Source organism: Lontra canadensis, unplaced genomic scaffold, assembly GCF_010015895.1.
Source record: "Lontra canadensis isolate GAN:19392208 unplaced genomic scaffold, GSC_riverotter_1.0 scaffold144, whole genome shotgun sequence".
Taxonomy (NCBI): Eukaryota; Metazoa; Chordata; class Mammalia; order Carnivora; family Mustelidae; genus Lontra; species Lontra canadensis.
The window spans coordinates 2685538-2710865 of NW_022631138.1; the positions used below are offsets into that span (position 1 = coordinate 2685538).

Here is a 25328-nt window from a genome sequence, read left to right on the forward strand (position 1 = left end):
GGTGTGGAGCTATGGAGGACTGACTATAACTGGCTCTCCTGCCTTAGCAAGGAACAAAACCAGAGTCATTCAACTCCTTGACCTTTTCTAGCCTTCACAAGAATCACTTCCCCAGGGAAAAAAGCAGGGATAGGAAAAGCTTCCAGCATTGTAGGTAATACTGTGGATCTCCCCCACCATCCCCCACCTTTAGAGACTGTCACAATATTAGTGCTTAACCTGCTTAGTTTTTTTTTTTTTTTTGTTATGTTTGGACCAATGTACTCTTTTCTGAGTTATCATAGGCTCTCAATGCAGTTTGAGTAGACTGCAAACAAAAAGGCTATTTTTTTTTAAAGATTTTATTTATTTATTTGACAGACAAAGATCACAAGTAAGCAGAGAGGCAGGCAGAGAGAGAGGAGGAAGCAGGCTCCCCGCCGTGCAGAGAGCCCGACTCGGGGCTCAATCCCAAGACGCTGGGATCATGACCCTAGCTGAAGGCAGAGGCTTTAACCCACTGAGCCACCCAGTCGCCCCAAAAGGGGCTATTTTTTTTTTAAAGAGTATGTCCTTTCTTTAAAAAAAAAAAATGTTTATTTGATAGAGAGAAAGAGAGTAGAAACAGGGAGAGAAGGAGAAGTAGGCTCCCCACTGAGCAGGGAGCCCAACATGGGGCTCCATCCCAGGACCCTGGGATCATGACCTGAGCCGGAGGAAGACACTTAACCAACTGAGCCCCCCAGACACCCCCAAAGGACTATGTTTTGAAAGGCTTTAAATTGCTAGTAGCAATGAAGGCAACAAAACTTGCATAATTGTGTGAGACAAACTCACTTGGTGTTTTGGCACTTCAGTTTTCCCTTGGCTGCTAGGTACTCCTGGAGCTTTCTCTGCCGCTCTTCTGCAAAATAGGCAGGAAAACAAACAGCAGAACTTTAGTTGGAGATTTCTTTTTTAATATTTTATTTATTTATTTGAAGGAGAGAGATCTCAAGTAGGCATAGAGGCAGGCAGAGAGAGAGAGGGGGGGGAGGGGAAGCAGGCTCCCTGCTGAGCAGAGAACCCGATGTGGGACTCCATCCCAGGACCTGAGCTGAAGGCAGAGGCTTAACCCACTGAGCCACCCAGGTGCCCCTAGTTGGAGATTTTAACTAATATTCTAAAAGATGGCACTCTTCTGTAATAATTTTGGCTTTGGACTGTCCATATGTTACAAAGTTCCTAACCCCACAAATTTGCCTCCAAGTTAATGTCTATATTAAAAATATTATCAGTATGCCATGTCCTATACTGAGCTCTTCATACTTACATTACTTTCTTTAATCCACACAACAATCCTATGTGGTATTTTACAGGCTGAAATCTAAAGAGGGTAAATGATATGCCCAAATCATCTAGCTAATATGTAGCAAAGCCAGGATTTGAAACCAAGTTTATCCAACTCCAGAGTCCTTGCTCACAGCCACCGTTCTTAGCTATAACGTATTATGTTTTGCATGAAGAAATCTTTTATTGGCTTATCAGAGCTGGTTAACCAGTCCTGGTCTTTTTTTTTTTTTTTAATATTTTATTTTTTTAAGTAGGCTCCACGCCCAGCATGGATCTCAATGTGAGGTTTGAACTCACGGCCCTGATATCAAGACCTGAGTTGAAATCAAGAGTTCAATGCCTAACCAACTGAATCACCCAGGAGCCACTGGTCTGGTCTTATTAATTATGTGTTTTGTGTTTTTTGTTTTTTCGACAGGGATGATGATTTTTGCCACAAACCCTTACATGGTTTTCTTTGAACCTAAGGACAAAATAGGCCAGGTTAGGGGGTTCATGGCAAACATCTATTACATGGTGACTTTCTTTTTTTTAAAAAAGATTTTATTTATTTATTTGACAGAGAGATCACAAGTATGGAGAGCAGCAGGCAGAGAGAAAGGGGGAAGCAGGATCCCTGCTGAGCAGAGAGCCTGATTCGGGGCTCGATCCCAGGACCCTGAGATCATGGCCTGAGCCTAAGGCAGAGGCTTAACTCACTGAGCCACCCAGGAGCCCCTACATGGTGACTTTCTAAGCAAGGCATTTGTGAGGGTATGAAAATTCAGTATTTCTGTCTTCAGGAAGTTTCAATCTAGGAGTGAAAATAAAATAAACAACAATAATTACAATATAGGGAAAAATCTAGGTATCCTAAGAAAGGGTCAAAGAAAGAATTATGAGAGTTCAGAAGCAGGGAATGAGTGAGAGGAATAGTAGGTGGTTGGAGAAGGCTAAAATTTAATAATGGCAAAAAAAAAAAAGACAATGGGGTGCAAAACAACTCTTAATTTCATTAAACCGAGTTGCTGTGTGTTTTGATATCCAGCTCTGATGCATCCTTAGGAGACAACTTTGAGGATTATGCATTTTACTGTGCCAGGCAGTGTAGAGAGCGCTGGCTGAGAGACGGGGTCAGAATCCCAGCGCTGTGGCTTCTAGCAAGTTAGCAAACCTCACTGCTGCTGAACCTATAAAATAGAGACAGAAATGCCCATCTTTAAGGGCTGTTATGTAAAGTGCCTAGGACAGTGCCCATGACCTAGCAGATAGTCAACAAGTAGTATTACTGAAACTATCAAAACACTGTGTGCATTTGGGAGTTGGTAGCATCTGAGCCATATTTTGAAAGGCAGCTAAGGACTCCTGGTACATTTAAGAGATCAGACAATCTGAGGGTTTTGAAGGGGCGGGGGGTGGGAGGTTGGGGGAACCAGGTGGTGGGTATTAGAGAGGGCACGGATTGCATGGAGCACTGGGTGTGGTGCAAAAACAATGAATACTGTTATGCTGAAAATAAAAAAAAAATTAAAAAAAAAAAAAGAGAGATCAGGGAACCCAGGACCCTCAGTTCTCGGTGCAGATTTAACCAACTTCCAGTGCCCACGCCCGCCCTTTCGCCCCCCAACCGCGTCCACCGCCCCCCTTTAGGGTCAGACACCGCCTCTTGGCAGCTGTCAAAGATCGGGCGGCAGCACAGAGGACCACGCCCAGGCTCTGCCAGGAGCCAAATCTGGGTTAGGGAGCGCTTGGCTTCCTTTGGGGTGTGCGACCCGGTGAAGGGGTCTCAGGTTCTCCACCTACACGAGATGACAATGACGTCTCTTTGCAGAGCTGCTGCAGGAATTACGGGGAAGATGCCTATAAGGCATCTGGCTCCGCATCTACTCTCCCTACCCAGGGCCAGGGCCTGGGCTCGCATCAGCGCTCCCTGGACTGGAAACGCGCAAGGGGGAGACTGAGGCACGGGAGCGCACCGACACTTCCCTCTAAAATAACTGACTCGGTGGCTTCCCTTTTTCCCCGCCCCTGCTGGAGCGCCTGCAAGACGCAGGGCCTCACGATCTTACTCACCGGCAGCTGCGGACGGCCCCGGTGGCACCATGACACCTCCGCGACAGTTTTTCTTCAAAGCCCGCGCCTGAAGCTACGGACGGGGCCCAACGCGTCCTCTCGCTCTCATTGGCTTCTGTGGGTTTGAAACCCGCCAATAGGAAGCAGGGGAGGGCGGGACAAAAGGAATAGGGGCCTTTCGGTTGGCTCTACTCTTCGAGCCCTCCCCGGGGGCCCTTTGATTGGAAGAACGTGCAGCTCCCGGACATTAAAGGCGGCTGCGGGAACCTGCGACCGCGTCCGCGGTAGAGTCCGGCTGGTTTCTTCTGAGGGACCGTGCACTGCCGGTCGTGGAGTCGGGTGGAGTCGGTTACGAAAACCCGCTCGGCAGCATAGGCAGGGCCGCCTTACTCCTCTCACACTCTTAAGAGTCACAGGAGCTCTGAAAACAATAAGGTAAACCCCAAATCTGATGAATTCGGAGCGCGTCACCAGCATATTAGCTTTACTTGTGAACGTTCTCATGAATCTAAAAGCTCTAAGTTCTTAGTACTGCAAGGTGGCTGCTCTTTTCTAAAAAATTTTTTCTTTTTAACCGAAGTAACATACACCTAACGGAAGTTGCCGTTTTAACCAGATTTAAGTGTACAGTCCAATGGCATTAAGTACATTCACTATGTTGTACAACCCTCACCACCATCCAAATCCCAAACTTGTTTATGGTCCCAAATAGAAACTCTATCCCCATTAAAGGGGAAATCCACCCTTCCCTTGGGGGGAGGAGGGGAAGCACCATTTCACTTTCTATGTGTGATTTTGATTACTCAGGGACCCCCATTTAGGTGGTATTGTCGACTTATTTCCCTAAGCAGTAAGTCCTCAAGGTTCATCCATGTCGCATCATATGGCGGGATCTCCTCCCTTTCTAAGGCGGAATCATATTCCCTTGTATGCTTGTACCACCTTTATCCTTCATCTGTGGATGGACACTTGGGTTGTTTCCACCTTTTAGCTGCTGTGAGTAACCCTGCTGTGAACATGGGTGCACAGCTACCTGTTGGCATCTCTGTTTTCAATTCTTTGGGGGTGTTTATAGAAGGAGTATTGCTGGATTATATGGTATTTCTATTTTTAATTTTTAGAGGAAGTGCCATGCTGCTTTTAGAGTGGTTCCTTTTTAAGTCTTCCTGAGTCATTAGACACACCCCACGCCTCTTATTTCAGCCTGAAAAGTTTTCCTTCAAAGCTTGCCCCCTGTTTTGCCTATTCGCTGGTTTCACGAAGAGGTCTGGGGAATGTTTCCGGTATTCTGCATGTCAGGGTACCTCTCTCCTGGATGCTGAGAAGGTGGGTAGAGAGGGAGTCATGTCTGGGTCCCTGTTTGCCACATTTGCTTCACCAGTTGGGCACTCAGCTGGGCATGAAGCTATCATAGCAGCTTTTCACTTTGGCCTCAAGTGGGGAGTTTAGCAGGGAGCCATTCAGAGGTTTCTGGATTTATGCATTTTCATATTTACGTTAATTATATACAAATATGCTTCAAATACAACAACTGACTATTATTATTTTTTAAAGATTTTATTTATTTATTGACAGATCACAAGTAGGCAGAGAGGCAGGCAGAGAGAGAAGGGGAAGCAGGCTCCCTGTGGTGCTCGATCCCAGGACCCTGGGATCATGACCTGAGCCGAAGGCCAGGGCTTTAACCCACTGAGTCACCCAGACGCCCCCAACTGACAATTATTTTAATGAAAATTTTGGACTCTTTGTCGAGGACCACGAGCCTTCCTAATGGTTAACACTAGCAGCTGGGCAAGAGCCTTTTTGGTTAATGAGTAAGAAAGGGGCTTGTTTACAGACAGTTTCAGAAAAGCAGAGGGAGTTCTGTTGGTCTTTATGGAATCTTAGTAATTGAATGGATTTCAAATTATCTTGCCTGATCTCCCACCCAGTGCTAGAATATTCTATAGATTCCATTAGGTGTTTCATCTTTGCAGGAATATTGCTGGTGTCAAGGAATTGCCTTACCTTATTAGAAAGCCCTGATTATTATGAAACTTTCTTTAAAATGAGCTCAAATAAGCCTCTTACTAATTGGTCCCACTTTGAGTAACAGGCCAGTTCCGCACCCTTTTCTACATTCTTTGGATAGTTGAGGGACTATTTTGTGGCACACAAAGTGTGGAAAGAAAGCTAGGTAGTTTTTTTTTTTTTTAAGTATTCAGCTTGTCATTTTTATTGTTTTTTTTTTTTTAATCAAGATATAATGTATTATTTGTTTCAGGGGTGCAGGTCTGTGATTCATCAGTCTTACACAATTCACAGCACTCACCATAGCATATACCCTCCCCAATGTCCATCACCCAACTACCTCATTCCTCCCAACCCCCTCCATTCCAGTAACCCTCAGTTTGTTTCCTGAGATTAAGAGTCTCTTATGGTTTGTCTCCCTCTCTGGTTTCGTCTTGTTTCATTTTTCTCTCCCTTCCCCCTATGATCCTCTATCTTGTTTCTCAAATTCCTCATATTAGTGAGATCATATGGTAATTGTCTTTCTCTGATTGGCTTATTTTGCTTAGCGTAATACCCTTTAGTTCCATCCATCTCCTTGCAAATGGCAAGATTTCATTTTTTTTTTGATGGCTGCAAAATATTCCATTGTATATATGTACCACATCTTTATCCATTCATCTATTGATGGACATCTAGGCTCTTTCCATAGTTTGGCTACTGTGGACATGCTGCTATAAACCTTGGGGTACACGTGCTCCTTTGGATCACTACATTTGTGTCTTTGGGGTAAATACCCAGTAGTGTGATTGCTGGGTCATAAGGGTAGCTCTATTTTCAAATTTTTGAGGAACCTCCATACTGTTTTTCAGAGTGGCTGCACCAGCTTGCATTCCCACCAACGGTGTAGGAGGGTTCCCCTTTCTCTGCATCCTCGCCAGCACCTGTCATTTCCTGACTTGTTAATTTTAGCCATTCTGACTGGTGTGAGGTGGTATATCACTGTGGTTTTGATTTGTATTTCCCGGATGCTGAGTGATGTTGAGCACTTTTTCATGTGTCTATTGGCCATCTGGATATCTTCTTTGCAGAAATGTCTGTTCATGTCCTCTGCCCATTTCTTTTTTTTTTTTTTTAAGATTTAATTTATTTATTTGACAGGCAGAGATCTCAAGTAGGCAGAGAGGCAGGCAGAGAGAGAGAGGAAGCATGCTCCCTGCTGAGCAGAGAGCCTGATGCGGGGCTCTATCCCAGGTCCCTGAGATCATGACCTGAGCTGAAGGCAGAGGTTTAACCCACTGAGCCACCCAGGCGCCCTCTGCCCATTTCTTGATTGGATTATTTGTTCTTTGGGTGTTGAGTTTGATATGTTCTTTATAGATTTGGGTACTAGCCCTTTATCTGATATGTCATTTGCAAATATCTTCTTCCATTCTGTTGGTTGTCTTTTGATTTTGTTGACTGTTTTCTTTGCTGTGCAAAAGCTTTTGATCATGATGAAGTCCCAATAGTTCATTTTTGCTCTTGCTTCCTTCGCCTTTGGTGATGTTCCTAGGAAGAAGTTACTGCGGCTGAGGTTGAAGAGGTTGCTGCCTGTGTTCTCAAGGATTTTGATGGATTCCTGTCTCACATTGAGATCTTTCATCCATTTTGAGTCTATTTTTGTGTGTGGTGTAAGGAAATGGTCCGGTTTCATTTTTCTGCATGTAGCTGTCCAATTTTCCCAACACCATTTGTTGAAGAGACTATCTTTTTTCCATTGGACATTCTTTTCTACTTTGTCGAGGATTAGTTGACCATAGAGTTGAGGGTCCATTTCTGGGCCCTCTATTCTATTCCATTGATCTATGTGTCTGTTTTTGTGATAGTACCATACTGTCTTGATGATTACAACTTTGTAATAGAGCTTGAAGTCCAGAATTGTGATGCTGTCAACTTTGGTTTTCTTTTTCAACATTCCTCTGGCTATTGGGGGTCTTTCCTGGTTCCATGCAAATTTTAGGATTCTTTGTTCCATTTCTTTGAAAAAAGTTGATGGTATTTTGATAGGGATTGCATTAAACGTGTAGATTGCTTTAGGTAGCATAGACATTTTCACAATATTTGTTCTTCCAATCTATGAACATGGAATGTTTTTCCATTTCTTTGTGTTTACCTCAGTTTCTTTCATGTGTATTCTATGGTTTTTTGAGTACAGATCCTTTGCCTCTTTGGTTAGATTTATTCCCGGGTATCTTATGATTTTCGGTGCAACTCTAGGGGATCGACTCCTTAATTTCTCTTTCTTTTGTCTTGTTGTTTTATAGAAAGGCAACAGATTTCTGTGCATTGATTTTATATCCTGACACTTTACTGAATTCCTGTATGAGTTCTAGCAGGTTTGGGTGGAGTCTTTCTGGTTTCCTGCATAAAGTATCATATCATCTGCAAAGAGTGAGTTTGGACTTCTTCTTTGCCAATTTGGAAGCCTTTTATTTCTTTTAGTTGTCTGATTGCTGAGGCTAGGACTTCTGGTACTAGAATATATAACCACTGAATAAGAGTGGTTATAGGGACATCCCTGCCGTGTTCCTGACCTTAGGGGAAAAGCTCTCAGTTTTTCCTCATTGAGAATGATATTTGCTGTGGGTTTTTCATAGATGGCTTTGATGATATTGAGGTATGTACCCTCTATCCCTACACCTTGAAGAGTTTTGATCAAGAAAGGAAGCTGTACTCTGTCAAATGCTTTTTTGGCATCTATTGAGAGTATCTCATGTCTCCTGTTCTTTATTTTATTAATGTGTTATATCACATTGGTTGATTTGCATATGTTGAGCCAAACTTGCAGCCCAGGAATAAATCCCACTTAGTTACGGTGAATAATCCTTTTTTTTTTTTTTTAAGATTTTATTTATTTATTTGACAGAGAAAGATCACAAGTAGGCAGAGAGGCAGGCAGAGAGAGAGAGGGAGGGAGAGAAGCAGGCTCCCCGTTGAGCAAGTAGCCTGATGCGGGGCTCGATCCTAGGACCCTGAGATCATGATCTGAGCCAAAGGCAGCGGCTTAACCCACTGAGCCACCCAGGTGCCCCAAATAATCCTTTTAATATATTGTTGGATCCTACTGGCTAGTATTTTGGTGATATTTTTTTTTTTTCATGTTCATCAGGGATATTGGTCTATAATTCTTTTTGATGGGGTCTTTTCTGGTTTTGGGATCAAAATAATGATGGCCTCATAAAATGAGTTTGGAAATTTTCCTTCCATTTTGTTTTTGGGTCAGTTTCAAGAGACTACTTCATACATTCATATATTTCTACCAAAATACTACCTAAATAAGACACAACTGTTCACTCATTCTCTAATACCAGGAAACAGAGTTACTTGGACTACTCCTTTCCCATTATTTCCCATATCTCATTTCAAGGTCCCTTGACTTTAACTTTTTCCAATTCAATATATCTTGTATCCATGCTTTCCAAATGGATCCTTTTTTTTAATATAATTTTTTTTATTAATATATAATGTATTATTAGCCCCAGGGGTACAGGTCTGTGAATCACCAGGTTTACACACTTCACAGCACTCACCATAGCACACACCTTCCCCAAGGTCCATAGCCCAACCACCCTAACCCTCTGCCCCTCCCCACAGCAACCCTCAGTTTGTTTTGTGAGATTGAGAGTCTCTTATGGTTTGTCTCCCTCCTGATCCCCTTTTGTTTCATTTTTTTCCTTTCCTACCCTCCAAATCCCCAATGTTGCCTCTCAACTTCCTCATATCAGGGAGATCATATAATAATTGTCTTTCTCTGATTGACTTATTTTGCTCAGCATAATACCCTCTAGTTCCATCCACATCATTGCAAATGGCAAGATTTCATTTCTTTTGATGGCTGCATAGTATTCCATTGTATATATATACCACATCTTCTTTATCCATTCACCTGTTGATGGACATCTAGGTTCTTTCCATAGTTTGGCTATTGTGGACATTGCTGTTATAAACATTGGGGTGCACGTGCCCCTTTGGATCACTACATCTGTATCTTCAGGGTAAATACCCAGTAGTGCGATTGCTGGGTTGTAGGGTAGCTCTATTTTCAAATTTTTGAGGAACCTCCATGCTGTTTTCCAGAGAGGTTGCGCCAGCTTGCATTCCCACCAACAGTGTAGGAGGGTTACCTTTTCTCTGCATCCTCACCAGCATCTATCACTTCCTGACTTGTTAATTTTAGCCATTCTGACTGGCGTGAGGTGATATCTCATTGTGGTTTTGATTTGTATTTCCCTGATGCTGAGCGATGTTGAGCACTTTTTCATGTGTCTGTTGGCCATCTGGATATCTTCTTTGCAGAAATGTCTGTTCATGTCTTCTGCCCATTTCTTGATTGGATTATTTGTTCTTTGGGTGTTGAGTTTGTTAAGTTCTTTATTGATTTTGGATACTAGCCTTTTATCTGATATGTCATTTGCAAATATCTTCTCCCATTCTGTCAGTTGTCTTTTGGTTTTGTTGCAATGTTCCTAGGAAGAAGTTGCTGCCCGTGTTTTCCTCAAGGATTTTGATGGATTCCTTTCTCACATTTTGAGAGATCTCACATTTTCTCATCATCATTTTGAGTCTATTTTCATGTGTGGTGTAAGGAAATGGTCCAGTTTCATTTTTCTGCATGTGGCTGTCCAATTTTCCCAACACCATTTGTTGAAGAGACTGTCTTTTTTCCATTGGACATTCTATCCTGCTTTGTCAAAGATTAATTGACCATAGAGTTGAGGGTCTATTTCTGGGCTTTCTATTGTGTTCCATTGATCTATGTGTCTGTTTTTGTGCCAGTACCATACTGTCTTGATGATGACAGCTTTGTAATAGAGCTTGAAGTCCGGAATTGTGATGCCACCAACTTTGGCTTTCTTTTTCAATATTCCTCTGGCTATTCGAGGTCTTTTCTGGTTCCATATAAATTTTAGGATCCTTTATTCCATTTCTTTGAAAAAAAAAAAGGATGGTATTTTGATAGTGATTGCATTAAACATGTAGATTGCTTTAGGTAGCATAGACATTTTCACAATATTTATTCTCCCAATCCATGAGCATGGAACATTTTTCCATTTCTTTGTGTCTTCCTCAATTTCTTTCCTCAATCATTCTTTCAGCAATCAGACAACAAAAAGAAATTAAAGGCATCCAAATCGGCAAGGAAGAAGTCAAACTATCACTCTTTGCAGATGATATGATACTTTATGTGGAAAACCCAAAAGACTCCACTCCAAATCTGCTAGAACTTGTACAGGAATTCAGTAAAGTGTCAGGATATAAAATCAATGCACAGAAATCAGTTGCATTTCTATACACCAACAATAAGACAGAAGAAAAGAGAAATTAAGGAGTCAATCCCATTTACAATTGCATCCAAAACCATAAGATACCTAGGAATAAACCTAACCAAAGAGGCAAAGAATCTGTACTCAGAAAACTATAAAGTACTCATGAAAAAAATTGCTGTAGTTTGATCACAACTTTTAGAACCTAGAAGGAATGTTGCTTACTTTCCAGAAAAGAAAGATTTACAGTTGTGTCATGGTTACCAAAGTTAACTTTATCCCATTTTAGCTAGTAAGACTTGATAGTAGGTGAAATTGAATGATACAAAAAAGCTAAAGCAAATTTAAAAGCAGAGGAATGAAAGGTAGGTTAATTATCAGCATAAAGTATTAATATAAATTTGCTATCATAATTACAGTGTTTCCACATATTACAAAAAGCAGGACTCGGACCAAAGTGCCTTATTTAACTAAGTCAAACTCATTTAGCTTAAAAAACACTTTACTATTGTAAAGGATGACTGTTAAGGAATTGCCATAAATATAATATCATTTTATCATAAAAATATATTTATAAATATATGTATACATAAATGATAATAAATATATAAGCTTTGCTTTCTTAAGGCTCAGTAGTTTCATTCAAGAAGTATTTTATTAAACTGATCTCATTGATTAGCATAAAATACTGTTGAGGCAAGAAGGATGTAAGTATCATCCCCTCTGTTTTAAAGATGATCAAACTGAGGTCCCAGAAACTTACAGTATTTGATTAAGGGTCCATCAGCAACTTAAAGGCAAACAGTTGGAATGAGATCCTAGGCATATGGCTTCTCATTCCAACTGCTGTTGTGGGTATTTAGTTTTCTAATGCCTCAGTTACTTAACCAATCTGTAATATGGGTAGAATCTTTTTGGTAGCCATAGTCAGTAGCCCTGGTCCTCCCAAGATTGTTATGAAGAATAATAATTAAACTGATTGCTAGTTTGCAAAGTATAGGGTGTTCTTAAATAACAAATAACATTATATATTAGTGTTGTTTGCATTAGACCTTGCTCACTCTCTTACAAAGAGAGTAAATATTCATTTGGAATTACAAAGGCTCAGCACATGCTCAGCAAGTGACTAAGAGTAAGGGATTTGACTTCTCCATGTACATAGTACATATGGACTGTCAACACTTCACAAGTAAGTAGACCCCAGAATCAAGTTTGGGTTTCCAGTATCTGAAAGTCAGTGATAGAGGGTTGCCCTCTTGCCATGTGCACCAGTTTTCGTTCCTGTGTGGCAATGAACAACTTTGGCTGGGCGACTGATGTGAAGTAGTTCTTCGTGCCATGACGTTCCCAGAAGAAGAGAAGGTTGGTCTCATCTTTGATGGTTTTGGGTGTCTCAGGCATCTCCTATGATAAGGAGAACAGAGATATGTTAGAGAACAAGATTCCAGGCAAAAAACTGAAGTGCACTCCCTGGACATTTGGCCTTTGTGAGAAATATAGCACTTTAGGACACTGACTCTGTAATATGATGATATAGATTCTTCTTTCATTTATTCATGCAGCAAGCATTTATTACATGCCTATTAGAGGTATGGCCCAGTCTACACATAATAGTTAATTTCCTTACTTAACTGGAAAGAAATCCAAATTAGTCATGGATTGCCAATGACAGTAGTGTCTCACTATATCATGGCAGGTAGAGTAAAAACATTGTTGTTGTCCTGCCTTCATAAGCAGAAAGCCCTTTGCATAAAACATGAACACTAGCAATTGAGACCTCTAAACATTTGACCACTAAGTGTGCAGTTCATATCTTAGGGAAAATAATTTATCATTAGAGATGTTTTTCTCCATATTTAAGCCAATGATTAAATGTTTACCCTCCCCACCACTTCCAAGTATATTAGGAGCTGACTCCTTACAATACAGTTTTTGAAAATTGTATCTTTTCAGGCTGTACTATACTTTTGAGTATGAATAGAATAACAATACTTTCATGGAAAAGTGAAATTCACCTTTCAACTTGAGATGCTTCTTTTGTGTTCTTTTTAATCTGAAGCAACTAATTATCTTTTTGAGCTTTCCTTGTCAACAAGGGTTTTCAATGGCAACAAGGAATTTCTTTCCCAAACCCCTTCCTCTCCTAGTTTTTTCCAATCTCAGTCAATGTATTTTCTCTCCCCCTCCTGTTGGTTCTATCTCTGAAATCTAACCAGTTGTCTACTTATTTCTATCTGCCTCACTACTCCCACTCCCATGACTATTATCATTACCACCTAGTTAGTAGGCTCTTTGCTTTCTCCATTGTCTTCCTGCTGATCTAGTCTCCATTTTAGAAAATATAAGTGAAGTTAGGACATTTCCCTATTTGAAACCCTTTAATGCCTTTTTATTGTACCTCAAATGAAACCCAAATGCAAGGCTCTGCAAGCACTAGCCTCTGCTTGTCTTTCCTCCTTCTTTTGTGCCCCAGTTTTAGAGTGTTCCTGTTGATTTCTGAAACTGACATTTAAACTCTTGAAGCTCTAGGTCCTAGATGCACTCAGATCCCTCTCTTTGGAATGCTTACCCTCACCTGCCCTCTTGAATCATGCTCCTTCCTACCAGCAGATCCCATCTCACAGGGAACTCTATGTAAAAAGCACTCTCCAATTTTTCTCTATCTCACCACCCTATTTATTTGCTTTACAGCATCTTGTACTTTTTGCTGGTGTTTGGCTTGTCTACTGTCTGTGTCCCCAAGAAGACCAAGTTCTATGAGGCTGGGGACTTTGGCTCACCATGGTCTACCTAGCCGTTGGCACTATGTTTGAATAATCGAAGGCTCTCAATAAATAATGCCTGTTGAATGAATTCATGAATGAAGCTACTGTCCTAGTCTGCAGACATCACTTTTACCTCACTTGATCCAGGTAGAGAAAAATCATGCACCTACAAAAATCCCGGTTGGAGTTGGGGGTGTGCATTATACATTTACTAAGTAAGAGTCACCTATTTACCAGTAACTTAGGAGTAAACATCTAAGGATATAGTGGGCATGTGTGTGTTTATGTTTGAGTGGGAAGGTGGTGGTGGAGATGGGTCTGGGAGGAGGGGTAATGCTGACACCGGCGAAGAGAGAGAGGCAATGGAGTCAAAATGCCAGGGTTTGAGTCTTGGCTCCCTGTTTTTTGTTTTGTGTCCGTTGGCAGGTGATTAACCCTCTCTGCTCCTAGTTGGCTTGAGTATCTTGGAATCAGGTCCTATTGTCCTAATACCTACCATCATATAGATCAGATGGTAATTGTTAGTAAGGTTCAAGACGGATGGAATAATGGATGGATGGAATAATGGATGCCCTGGGATGGGAGGTGACTAGGGTCAGGCGGGGTAAGGAAAAAGAAGGAAGAAAGGAATTTACCTTTTATTTACTCTGGCCACCTCCATTTTACTTTCTCATAGATCCTGCCTAGAAGTGCCTCTGGGGATAGGTGAGAAGTAGCATGTGGGATGGGTGGGCAGGTGGAAACTGTGATAGGAAGAGAGAAGGATTGTGCTACTCTGCTAGGGGTATCTGCCTATTGGGATCATTCACAAAGATACGGGATATAAATGAAGGTAAATTGGGGACTGAGAATGACTGACCTTTAGCAATACAGGTTCACCTTCATTTTGGGCACTCACAAACAGCCGAGTTTTTGAGATTCTTAGAGTCACAGGAAGTTTAGAATCTTCTGAAGTGTAAGCCCCCATGTCAAATTTCACTGTCAAAGAGAAAAGCAAAAAAGAAAGTAAATCCATTGTATATGAATGATGTCAAGTGTTAGGTAAATTGTGTGTGCGTGTCTGTGTGTATCTGTATTTAAGTCTCCAACTATGGTGTAAATACCAGAATGGAATTCCAAACATCTTTGTATCCTTCATAATGTCTGCCATATTTACCAGGCAGGTAAATACTTGGTTAGTGTCTCTGGAATTTTCTATGTTGAATAAATCCTTAGGGGCTATTTGTTGACTCTCTTGTATTTACATTAGTGGGATAAGACCCCTCACCTTTTGAGCTCATGAGTTCATAATAACCTAAAATGGAGGGGTTTAGGGAAGCTGATACACTCCTGAAAAGTAGTTGTTTTCCTTAGAGAACAAAGCTTAATAAGAGCTGTATAATTATTTATCCCTAGGAATCCAGGAGTTCCATTTTTGGGGTATGATCCAAAGAAATAACCTCATAGGGAAAAAATTCTATACACAACAATATTTGCAATGGAGTTACTTAGAGCAAACCCAAGAGACCAGCATAGTAACATGATTGAATATTCTAGTGTCATTAAACATGGCAAATATATACGCTATTTCAATATGTGGGGGAAATTATGTGAAATAATATTAAGTAGGAAAATACAGCACAAAATAATTTGTAAATGTCATAGAGTGGAAAGCATGTTATCTGAAGTATGTCCAACCAGAAAGCCCTGTTTTTTTATTAAAAAGTAGCCTCTTTGGAGTTCTGAAACCAATTTTGTATACTGAGGACATGTCCTGAAGCTAAAATATGTACACCATGGAAATTGGATTTGTGTGGCGAAATTTCTTGGACTCTAAATTTCATCCTCCAGAACATATTCTCAGCTTATTGCATGTTTTGCTTCACAACTATGTTCTCAAAGATGATGATTCTTTCTAGTTTGGTGTTATTTGTGAGTTTGAGCAACAGGCTTTCTAATGGAGAGTGATTGCTCCTTATCGGCTTCTGGGCAAATCTGGGTAAGTCATTTAATATTTCTGAGAGTCTTTTTCCTCATCTTTAAAACCAAGGATAAGAACAGCTGAGAGAATTGAAGGAGATACTTCCTCAGAAAGCTTTATACTCAGTGCTCTCAAAGACTGGAAACTTCTCTCTTGTGGAGCTTCCTGATTTGGCTGAAGCTCCTGTCCTTGCCCAGCATTTTACTGGGGGTTGTTGGGCTTCATCCTATTCTAGAAGAATTGTACAAAGCTAGGAATCTAGAGAGGTTTATATTTGGAAAGCAGAAAGTTTGAAAGAAATGCAAAACTAAGAGGAGGGGAGGATGACAGCTCTCCACTTACCTGCATCATCCAGATTCTGTAATGCGGCAGCCATGAGGTAGTTTCCCCCTGTTTGTTGAATTATACTTTGATTGAGGTTGTCATTCAGAATGAATTGCGATTTGATGATCCTCTTGTAGTTGTATTTTTCATTGCTACGGAAGTTGTATGCTGCTGATCTGGGCTTCATGATTTCTAAAGCCATTACACAAGCTCAGATTAATGTCTTTGTATAAACACAAATGATATATCTGCTCTAATACAAGCATCAGAAGTAGCTATGGAAAGGACATTAGGAATATTTTAATCCAGGTGAAGAAACTGAGAGAGAAGAGAAGTCACCCCGTCAGCGGAAGTGGTTTCTATGATTATCCTCATGGTTACTTACTTCTTTTTAAACTTTAGTTCCTCGGAGTAATTTTTTAAAAACAGATTATTTATTAAATATTCTCATTTTGGTTGTTTGGAGGTTTCTAAGGAAATAGGGAGACTGCTAGCATTCACTATCTACATTTTTCAAATGAATACACTGAGAAAAAATGAATTATATCTCCCTGAGGATACCGGTCTAAATGTCTACTCCCCTTTCTGGACAGTGGTGTATAACAACAGCTTCATAAATCCTCATGGTTCTGAGTAATTTTATGTCTAGGAATCTATTCTAAGGAACTGGTGATAAAAATGAAGATATGGGGGCGTCTGGGTGGCTCAGTGGGTTAAAGTCTCTGCCTTCGGCTCAGGTCATGATCCCAGGGTCCTGGGATTGAGCCCCGCATGGGGCTCTCTGCTCAGCGGGGAGCCTGCTTCCTCCTCTCTCTCTCTTTGCCTGCCTCTCTGCCTACTTGTAATCTCTGTCTGTCAAATAAATAAATAAAATCTTTAAAAAAAATGAAGATATGATATGGATGTTATTGGTATGGATGTTCATTATCTATTGCTTATAATTTGAAAACCTGGTACCCAAGAATGCCCTTGATATATTGCTAAGTGAAAGAAGCTGAATATAAAATTGCATATAATCCTATTAATGCTTGTTTGTGTGTAGGTACATGAAAAAGACTTTAATTTGCTGATGGACCGTTAATCAAATACTTCAGTATTTTCTCTATTCTTGGCAGTGGCAAAACTCTTAGTGTTTTTATTCTCTTTTTTACATTTTCTTGTATCTTCCTATTTTCTAGGTGAATGTGTATTAGTATTTACCTGTTACCTTAAAAAGCTCTTATTTAAAAAATGTTTGGTTTATGTTTCATATAGAGGCTTATACAGTAGAGGCATGGGAAAATAAACCTGACTGTTAAAATCAGAACTAAATTTGGTGTAAAGCTCTCCTGCTTACATACTATGTGACTTACGTAACTGAGCTTAGTTTCCTCCTATGTAAAATGAGAATGTAAGATTGTTGTGAAATGTAGAGATAATGCAACCATTAATAAAGTAGCAGTGTTGGTAGTATTAACAAAGGTAGTAGTAGTAGTAAGGAGGAGGAGGAGTAATGACAATACCTAACGTTTGGGTATTTAGTACTAAGCATTATTCTAGTCCAGGAGCTTACAAGTATTGACGCATTCAATCTTCACAACAAGTAGGGACTCTGATTATCTCCATTTTACAGTAGAGGAGACTAAAGCACAAGAAGGTTAAATAGCTTACCCAAAGGGGCGTAGTTGTATCTGGAGGAATATAGCTTTTAAGTGGTCACCCACTAACAGTTTATAACTGCTTTCTGACGTAAGGATAAAGGTCACATGACCTTTACAATATGGCCACAATATGAGCCCATGAGGAAGTATTCTGTAGACTCAGGTCACTGGTCCTCTCTCCCCACTGGAGAAAGATAAACATTAATTTTCCTTCCTTATAGTCACCAAACCGATGCTTGGCTGCCCTCTTGTTACTCAGATCTCGGTTTTATTTTCTCCTGTGTTCTGTTGTCTCCATTTGCTTAACAATGGAAAACAAAGATATTATTTGTACTTGACCTCTTACCTTCTTCTGTATCATTGGTAATAACTTCCAGATCATCATCAGTGATGAATTGATTTAAACTCAACCGTCTCTTCTTCAGAATCTTCCCGTTGGCTACCACCATCACCACATCCTCCTTGAAGGTAAGCTGAGATGTCTTTGAGGTTTCAGAGGTTCTTAGAGACATGCAGTCCTCATGAAGTGGGTCATCATAGAAGGATTTCTATGAGGAAGGAAAATGGAAACTGAGGGGCTACATACGGTTGTTGAATGAGATCCCTTTCAGTAGAAGTTTTATCTAATAGATTTAGTGAGAAGGCCTTCTATTTCATCAATCTTCTCCTCCCCATTCCCTCTCTTCTTCCCCCACCCCCAACCCTCTTGTCTTTCCCTCCTTTTCCCTCCCACCTTTCCCTTAGAAAATCTATTGAGCATGGAGAATGTCATCAACTATTAGTGTAGAGAGGCAGTTGGTCTCACTTATGATGAAGAAATGTATGTATCTGAACCTCTAGTGAGGGCGAAATAAAATCTTCTAGGATTCAAGCTATTGCTGTTTTCTCCTGTTAGAGAAAATACTGCATAAGAATAGCAATCCTATATGTGGAATTTAAGAAACAAGGCAGAGATCATAGGGGAAGAGAGGAAAAAATGAAACAAGATAAAACCAGAGAGGGAGACAAACCATAAGATACTCTTAATCTTAGGAAACAAACTGAGGGTTGCTGGAGGGGAGGGGGGTGAGGGGATGGGGTGGCAGGGTGATGGACACTGGGGAAGGTATGTGTTGTAATGAGCACCGGGTATTATATAAGACTGATGAATCACAGAAATGTAACCTTGAAACAAATAATACATTATATATTAATAATAAAAATTACAGCAATCCCATAAGAATTACAGTCATTTGCTTACCTGACTCAGAGAGAGATGGTCAATTTCAGAACTGTATTCTTCATTTTCACTGTCAAACAAGACAATGAGAATGTAATTCTGTTTGTTATATCTCTGCTGTCACTGGGCAACGTATTTTAATGATCACATTAGCTTTGGGTAACACACACATAATCATTACTGTCCTCTTTGAAAATTAAGGACTTCTATATATACATACATATATGCAGTAATTTGTGCCTCGCTAATTTGGAATTAGTAATCATCAGGTCTGTTCTTGAACTTTACCTGTGCTTTTCCAAAAATGGGGCTTGGCTAACAAATTGAAGAGCTGGAGTTGAATTTCAGGGAAAAATGTTAACCTCCTCAAGAGAGAAATGCTTTTTGAAGCACCTCATTTTAATTTATTTTAATTAATTTAATTTAATTTTAACTAAATAAGTCATGTGTTATACATTGCTTTCATGTATTCACTAAAACAGATTTAATAATTTATACTTGGGAACTATCCAGCAACATTTTGATAACGTAGTTTGTATTAGTAATGGGAATACCGTGTTTGTTTAACATATCCTATAAATTTTAATTTTATTCATTTACCTTTCCCTCATGTCTGAATGAGGTTTGACTGTGTATGTACATTCACAGGCTCAAATTGCTGTGGAGCCATTACCTCTTCCAGATTGAGATCCAGATCAGAAGTTGGTTTCTCTCTCTGGCAGTCCATTAAAACCCATTACGGTATCAGGTCATGTGAACCTGACTGAGGCTGTGTCTAAGTAGATGTTGAAATTCACTAGGACTCAGGAGACTGTAAAAATAATTTCCCTAAAATGGCTGTCTCCCTGTCAGTGTCATCTCAGTGTAACATGCAAGATGCTTACTTTTTCCGGATCTTTGCTGAACCTGCCCTGACTTCAGAGGTAGGATGCATCTCTATACCTCTGCCAGTCTGGCTCCATGCTAGTTACTGTAACTGCTAGATAGATTCTAATATACCTTGATCCCCTCATTAAATTACAAGAGACAGAATTGATTTCCTACCTGTAACAGTTCTTTAGGTCCTTTTTGAAGATCTGAAGGTCTTCAAAAAGGTCAGGAACTTTGGCCATCTTGACTTCTGCAACAGAGAACACCAGTGGCTGTTAGCCTAGTCAGCTACCACCCAAACACCTGCAAGGGGAATCACCTCTGCTTTGTGCTTCTTGAGAAGTTTAATGAATGACTTAGCCTACACTCAGCATTTTCCCCATTCTTCTTTTCGCTCCCTTGAGTTATTTTCATATGTATCTGCTTCCTTTCTTAGACTATAAACTTTTTTAGAACTTCTGTGTTCTTTTTGTGCTCCACCCAATGCATTGTATACAGTAGACATTCAATGAAAGCTTGGATAAATTAAAGAAAAAAGCCCACAAGAATAAGGTATTTGCCTTATATAGATGCAAGAAAGGGACAGATTTGGAAATTTCTAGTTTTCCCCTAATAGTTTTAGTAGTAGAGACTCCCTCCTAGGGAAGGCTCGGCTGCACCTACCAATGCCCTCATGTGAAACCAGTTCTTCTGTCCCTCAGCTCCCCATCAATAGAAAGAATTATTTTCTGAAATCTGACTGTGATCTAACTCACACACCAAACCAGGGACAGATAAGAAAGGAAGGAAGAGGCTTGTGCTTCAGAGAAGGCAGTTTGAGAGACAATGGCCAAGGAGAAAAGCAAAATATATTTTAAAAGTCAAAGGTGTGATAAGGACAATACCTTTGCTGACTCAGGCGCCAATGAAATGACTCCCTCTCTGTCTGGAGACTTAGCCCTAGTCGGGTTACTTCGCCTTTTTGTCTTCTGGAGTAGGCGTGGCCTGTATGCGTCATGGGGGAATTTACAGGGAAGAATTGTATTTTTTTTTGTTACTTCACCCGGAAACTGACCAAATAATGACAGATTACATGCTTGATACTAGTGTTGTTTGCAGAGATTCCAGGAATTTCTAACTTGGCTCATTTATTTATGGCTTTGCTCTAAACAATTATAATAATGTAGTCTTAGAAAAAGGGAAGAAGGGCAGGAAATGTTAACTTTTTTTTTTTTTTTTTAAGGATTTTATTTATTTATTTCACAGACAGAGATCACAAGTAGGCAGAGAGGCAGGCAGAGAGAGAGGGGGAAGCAGGCTCCCTGCTGATCAGAGAACCCAATGCGGGGCTTGATAGCAGGACCCTGGGATCATGACCTGAGCCAAAGGCAGAGGACTTTAATGCACCGAGCCACCCAGGTGCCCCAGAAATGTTAACTTTCTAAAAACATATGGTTGGGAGGAAGAAAGAACTCCTAAAATCAGAATTCTAGATGGCCAGAGTTGGAGAGGAGCTTAGGAACTGTATTTTGTGTTTTAGCTTAATTTGTTTTTTGCACCCCAGGGCTAACTATGAATTGATGGAATGCTTGGCAGCCCCTGGCAGATAAGGATTGGCTGTGAGGGAAAATGATCCATCTTTTCTGAAGAGGGACATTTGCAGAATAGGCATAAATCACTCTGAGTATGGGGAGACAGCCTCCTGTTAGGGCCCGGTAGGGGAGATAGAAGTGATAACCATTACTCTTCTGAATACTGTTGACCCATTTCCTACAGTACTCTCTGCCCTGGCCATATTATAGCAAAGTGGCCATCTGTCAGGGCCCAAAGGGAAGTCTGGTCTTTTCTAGAATAAACCTAAGGTGTGTGAGGATAGCTGTAGACTCAGGGAAATATGGGCAAGGCCCTGGCAAAAAGCTGGTAGCTGCATTTGAGGATAGAATTTGAGGGCAGGGGAGGGACAGTTATATACACACTACATCAGTATTGCCTGGTTGTTATCAAAGTCTTTTTTTGGTATCCTAAGGCTGGCCCAGTTCAGGTGGTAGAACATCAGACTCTTGGCAGATAAATGTTGAAGGTCTCCTGTTTGGAGTTTAAGCAATGTAAATTTTTAAATTGAGAAAACAGATGGAAAAAGAGGGTAGAGGAGGGGAACAAGAAGGTAAAGAGAGAAAGGTAGGCACTGCAATGTAATATGGTATAAATAGGCAAGACCACTCAGAACTGGGAGTGAAGTGGCTTGTGTGAGTTGGGTAAAGTATTTTCTCTAGTCTCGTTTAACAGTAAGTAATGGGGTTGGTGAGATGATCATTAAGGTCTATCCTAAGTACAAAATCTCTGATTCTGGTTCTATTGCCGGTCCAGATCCTCCTGGTCTCAGACCTTGTCACAATTGTCATAAACAAGAGCCACAGAAGTATTGTATCCTAGATGTAGACAGTGTAAATTTAGGACAAGATTGGGGCAGATCTTGGATGTCTCAGGATGGATCCTGTTTGAATGGTGATGGTAGCCAATTCTCTATGTGGCTCTCTTTCAGGCAAGACAGATATTAATCTTGGTTATTCTTTCCGCCTCCCGGGCATCTTGTGAGGCTATTACCAAGAAACAATTGCAAAGCACACTGTGAATGTGGGCTGCTATGGAGATGCAACTGAGCAAAAATAAAAACAAAGCTAATAATGGCTTCTGTCACTTGGGAACCTGTATAGTCATCATTGTAACACCTTAATTCACCAAAGAAAATATAGTTCTTATGAAGATATGGGTTTGAAAACTTCAACAGGGAGGACATTTTCAGGTGAAGGCCTCCCTTGAAACCCTGAAGATATTTAGTTTCTGGGAGTAATGTAGAGCGTCTGTTTGGTAATCCAGGAAAAACATCCTTGGTTTTACCATTAGTGGTAACACCCATTCTGGCCTATGCTCCTCCTCTGTTGTAGAGAATTAGAATTCCCTGAATGTGGTTGTTGAATTTCTCAAGGACAGTTGGAATTTTTTAGACAACTCAGGTTGAGATTTCACTTAACTTTTTCCTTCATCTGACCATTTTGGAAACTGGCTTTTAAGGGAAGAACAACATGGGTGAGGTTTAGAGAGTCAGAAGTCCTCCTTTTGTTTTGGGGAACATCCTTTTCTGTATGTGTGTACTAAGACTGACTTGTAAGTAAGCCCCATCATCAGACCAACTCCTCCTGGGGAATAGAGAGAGAAACGTGTTAGGTAGAGCTCTACTGGAGCCCAGGGGGTCTTTGGAGGCTGTCCTGTGACAGGAATTTTGGGCACTTCAAACACCCACCTCTTGACTCTGAGGAGACTTCAAAAACTTTAGTCCTTTTCCACCTAGATCATACAGAAAAAAAAAAAAAATTATTGTGTACTTATTCTGTGCCAGAGTGCTTGTTAGACATAAGCGTTTTTCTCTCAGGATTTACAAAATTAGATATGCAAGATGAAATGATATACTTTAGTGGGTGAGTGGATACACCCTATAAGCCTGGAGGTCGCGGGTCCAAAGCATCATAGTGGCGCTTTTCATTTGAAAACTGCTTTATACCTCACAAAGAGCTCTCCCTTGCTTTGTTTCACTGGCTCCACACTTAACCCATGGAGGGGAGGTAGTGATTACTATCTCTTTTCACAGTTGAGGGCTCTTGAAGACATTAAGGTGGCCAACCTACAGTCACAAAACTGGCAGAGCCAGCCCTCTAACCTCAGGTTTCTCTTCCAAGTCCAATCTTCTCTTTTCACTGCATTTAGCTGCTTAAGTCTCTTACCTCCACTGAATGCCAAGTGACGGGCTGAAAGAGATCATTCTTGCAGGTCTTTTCAGCCTCGAACACCCTGTCGTTTATTGATTCAGTTTTTTTGTTTAAAAGAAAAGATGAAGAAAAAAATGGTTTGAAATATCCCCCCTCCCCTCCCCTCCTCCTCCAGTGAAATCTCATTTTATTCTGTGACGTAGAAGAAAAGGGTGAAGGTGGTCAGCGTAGCTGAGTGCATGGTCAGTGATGGAGTCTGGATATGGACTTTTTTTTTTTTAAGATTTTATTTATTTATTTGACAGACAGAGATCACAAGTAGGCAGAGAGGCGGGGGGTGGGGTGGGGGAGGGAAGCAGGCTCCCTGCTGAGCAGAGAGCTGAGCAGAGAGCCCAATGATGGGCTCGATCCTAGCACCCTGGGATCATGACCTGAGCTGAAGGCAGAGGCTTTAACCCACTGAGCCACTTAGGCGCCCCTGGATATGGACTTAAAGCTGTGTTCTTGCCGTTGTACCATGAAGATGTTTACCATGTAAACATCTTTGGAAGCAACTTTAAAATCATTGCATGTAGTTGGATCTGACAGCATTGCTTGAATGAAAAAATACAGCTCTTCCCTGTGAATTTTTCAGGGGATGCAATTATTTGTTTTTAAGTTGTAGAAGGCCTCTTCAGAGGAATGAAGTATGCATAAACCATTGTTACATACAGAGACAATTGAGCCTTTTGTCTCAATTCATGCCCTATTTAATTATAATCTGGTTTTAAATTCTGTGACAGTGGGATGGGAAGGAGGAAATGACCTAACATAGTCTTCCAGGTGTTCTAATACATTATCTCATTTAATCTTTGCATTAAACCTGTGAGGTAGGTATTCTTGTCACATTTTATAGAAGAGGAAGTCAAAGTTTGGGGAGATTAACCAATCTAAGATTTTGAGTTTACCAAATTGCTGAAATGGAATTCAGACACCAGAGCTTAGGCTCAAGCAACTACTGGGCTGTCTCTTTTACTTAGTGTGACTTCTTCCTTTTCTTTGCTCTTTTTAATTTCTAAGTTTTTCTGCTTTGTCTTGTTAGTCTGTTGAAGGATCTAGAATGATACATTGGAAGATGTACCTCAGACACTATCTAGGTTAAACTTTCATCTTATAAAAGAGGAAGCATTTTCAGAGAGGGGAAATGTCAAAGTTGCAAGGTCACGTGTAGAGTTTGTGTGAGAGTTGGAGCAAAAATGAAAACTCCATATCATGATTTCTGGTTCAAAATACCATACTACCCAGTGACACTGGCTCCTTAGCAAAGAGGGATAAGGTGGAAAAACAATGTCTCCCATGAATTCTCATTTATAAATTAAAAAGGGGATAAAAAGAACGAAACCCCATTCAGGGAGCACAACCAGCCATTGTTCTTGCTTTCCTGGAGGCTGACAGTGAAGACATTCAACGATAATCCTGTAAAATAAGCAGATAAACAAACGAAGGTAAGTTTAGTAAAGGCATGAACAAAGAAGCTAGTCTTAGACTGGGAGTGGGTAGTTCAATGGGGAAGAGGAGGGAACATTCCAGGATGAGCAAAGGCTGTGGGGATCAAATAAGTAAAAGTAGAGCATTGGAAGCTAGAGTTCAGAGAGGCAGGGCCAGTGGAGTGGCAGGTGAGGATGATGAGGGAGTCAAGTGCTAGACAATGAAGACCCTGTGTAGAGCTCACTTTACCCATTCAACTTTGGGTAAACTTTAGGCAAATGCTCTGGGAACTCAGCAGAGGGATGGCTCTGGCTTGGAGTAGATAGAGAAATTCAAGTTGGCAGAAGCCTGTAGTGGGAAGGGACACCTTCATGTTGAGCCACCAAATCCCTGGTTAGCTGTGATTCCCTCTCTTTGCCTTAGCTTATTTCTGTCCTAATTTATGTGCTTTTTTTTGACTCTAAGTTTCCTTTCTCTCTCCTTTGGGATGGTTGTTCATAGGGCTGTGCCCTCTCATTGCCTTCTCCCTTGGCACACTGTCTTTCACAGATGCACTTAAAAATCAGAGTTCGTCAGAGAGCTTCCATGTGACCACAGTCATGTCTGTGCCTGTCTCTCACTCTTCTTCTTGCTGTCTAATTGTGATTACCTAATCAGAAGTGTATTTTAAAGAAATTCCCTT

General features: G+C 40.7%; 2 protein-coding genes across 3 annotated transcripts in view; both read right to left on the minus strand.

The window, feature by feature from the left end:
- Positions 1-3455, minus strand: part of CKAP2L (cytoskeleton associated protein 2 like) — a 31286-nt gene extending 27831 nt beyond the window's left edge. The window contains exons 1-2 of the mRNA XM_032843872.1: positions 3364-3455; positions 817-883 (exon numbers count right to left, since the gene is read on the minus strand). Coding sequence (XP_032699763.1) covers positions 817-883; positions 3364-3394 — 98 coding nt within the window. The 5' untranslated portion in view covers positions 3395-3455. The remainder of the gene's footprint in view (positions 1-816; positions 884-3363) is intronic.
- Positions 3456-10761: 7306 nt separating this feature from the next.
- Positions 10762-20384, minus strand: IL1A (interleukin 1 alpha). Of its 2 annotated transcripts, none has more exons than XM_032843883.1 (7): positions 20321-20384; positions 19611-19686; positions 18588-18636; positions 17694-17895; positions 15726-15899; positions 14283-14401; positions 10762-12062 (listed from the first exon to the last, which is right to left on the minus strand). In XM_032843883.1, the coding sequence occupies exons 2-7, from the start codon at positions 19676-19678 to the stop codon at positions 11865-11867; spliced, it is 810 nt and encodes a 269-aa protein (XP_032699774.1). In that variant the 5' UTR covers positions 19679-19686; positions 20321-20384; the 3' UTR covers positions 10762-11864. The 2 variants fall into 2 exon arrangements, 1 of the variants encoding a protein (XP_032699774.1); XR_004381046.1 differs by having other exon boundaries at positions 11955-12062; positions 14059-14401.
- Between the last annotated feature and the right edge of the window lie 4944 nt (positions 20385-25328).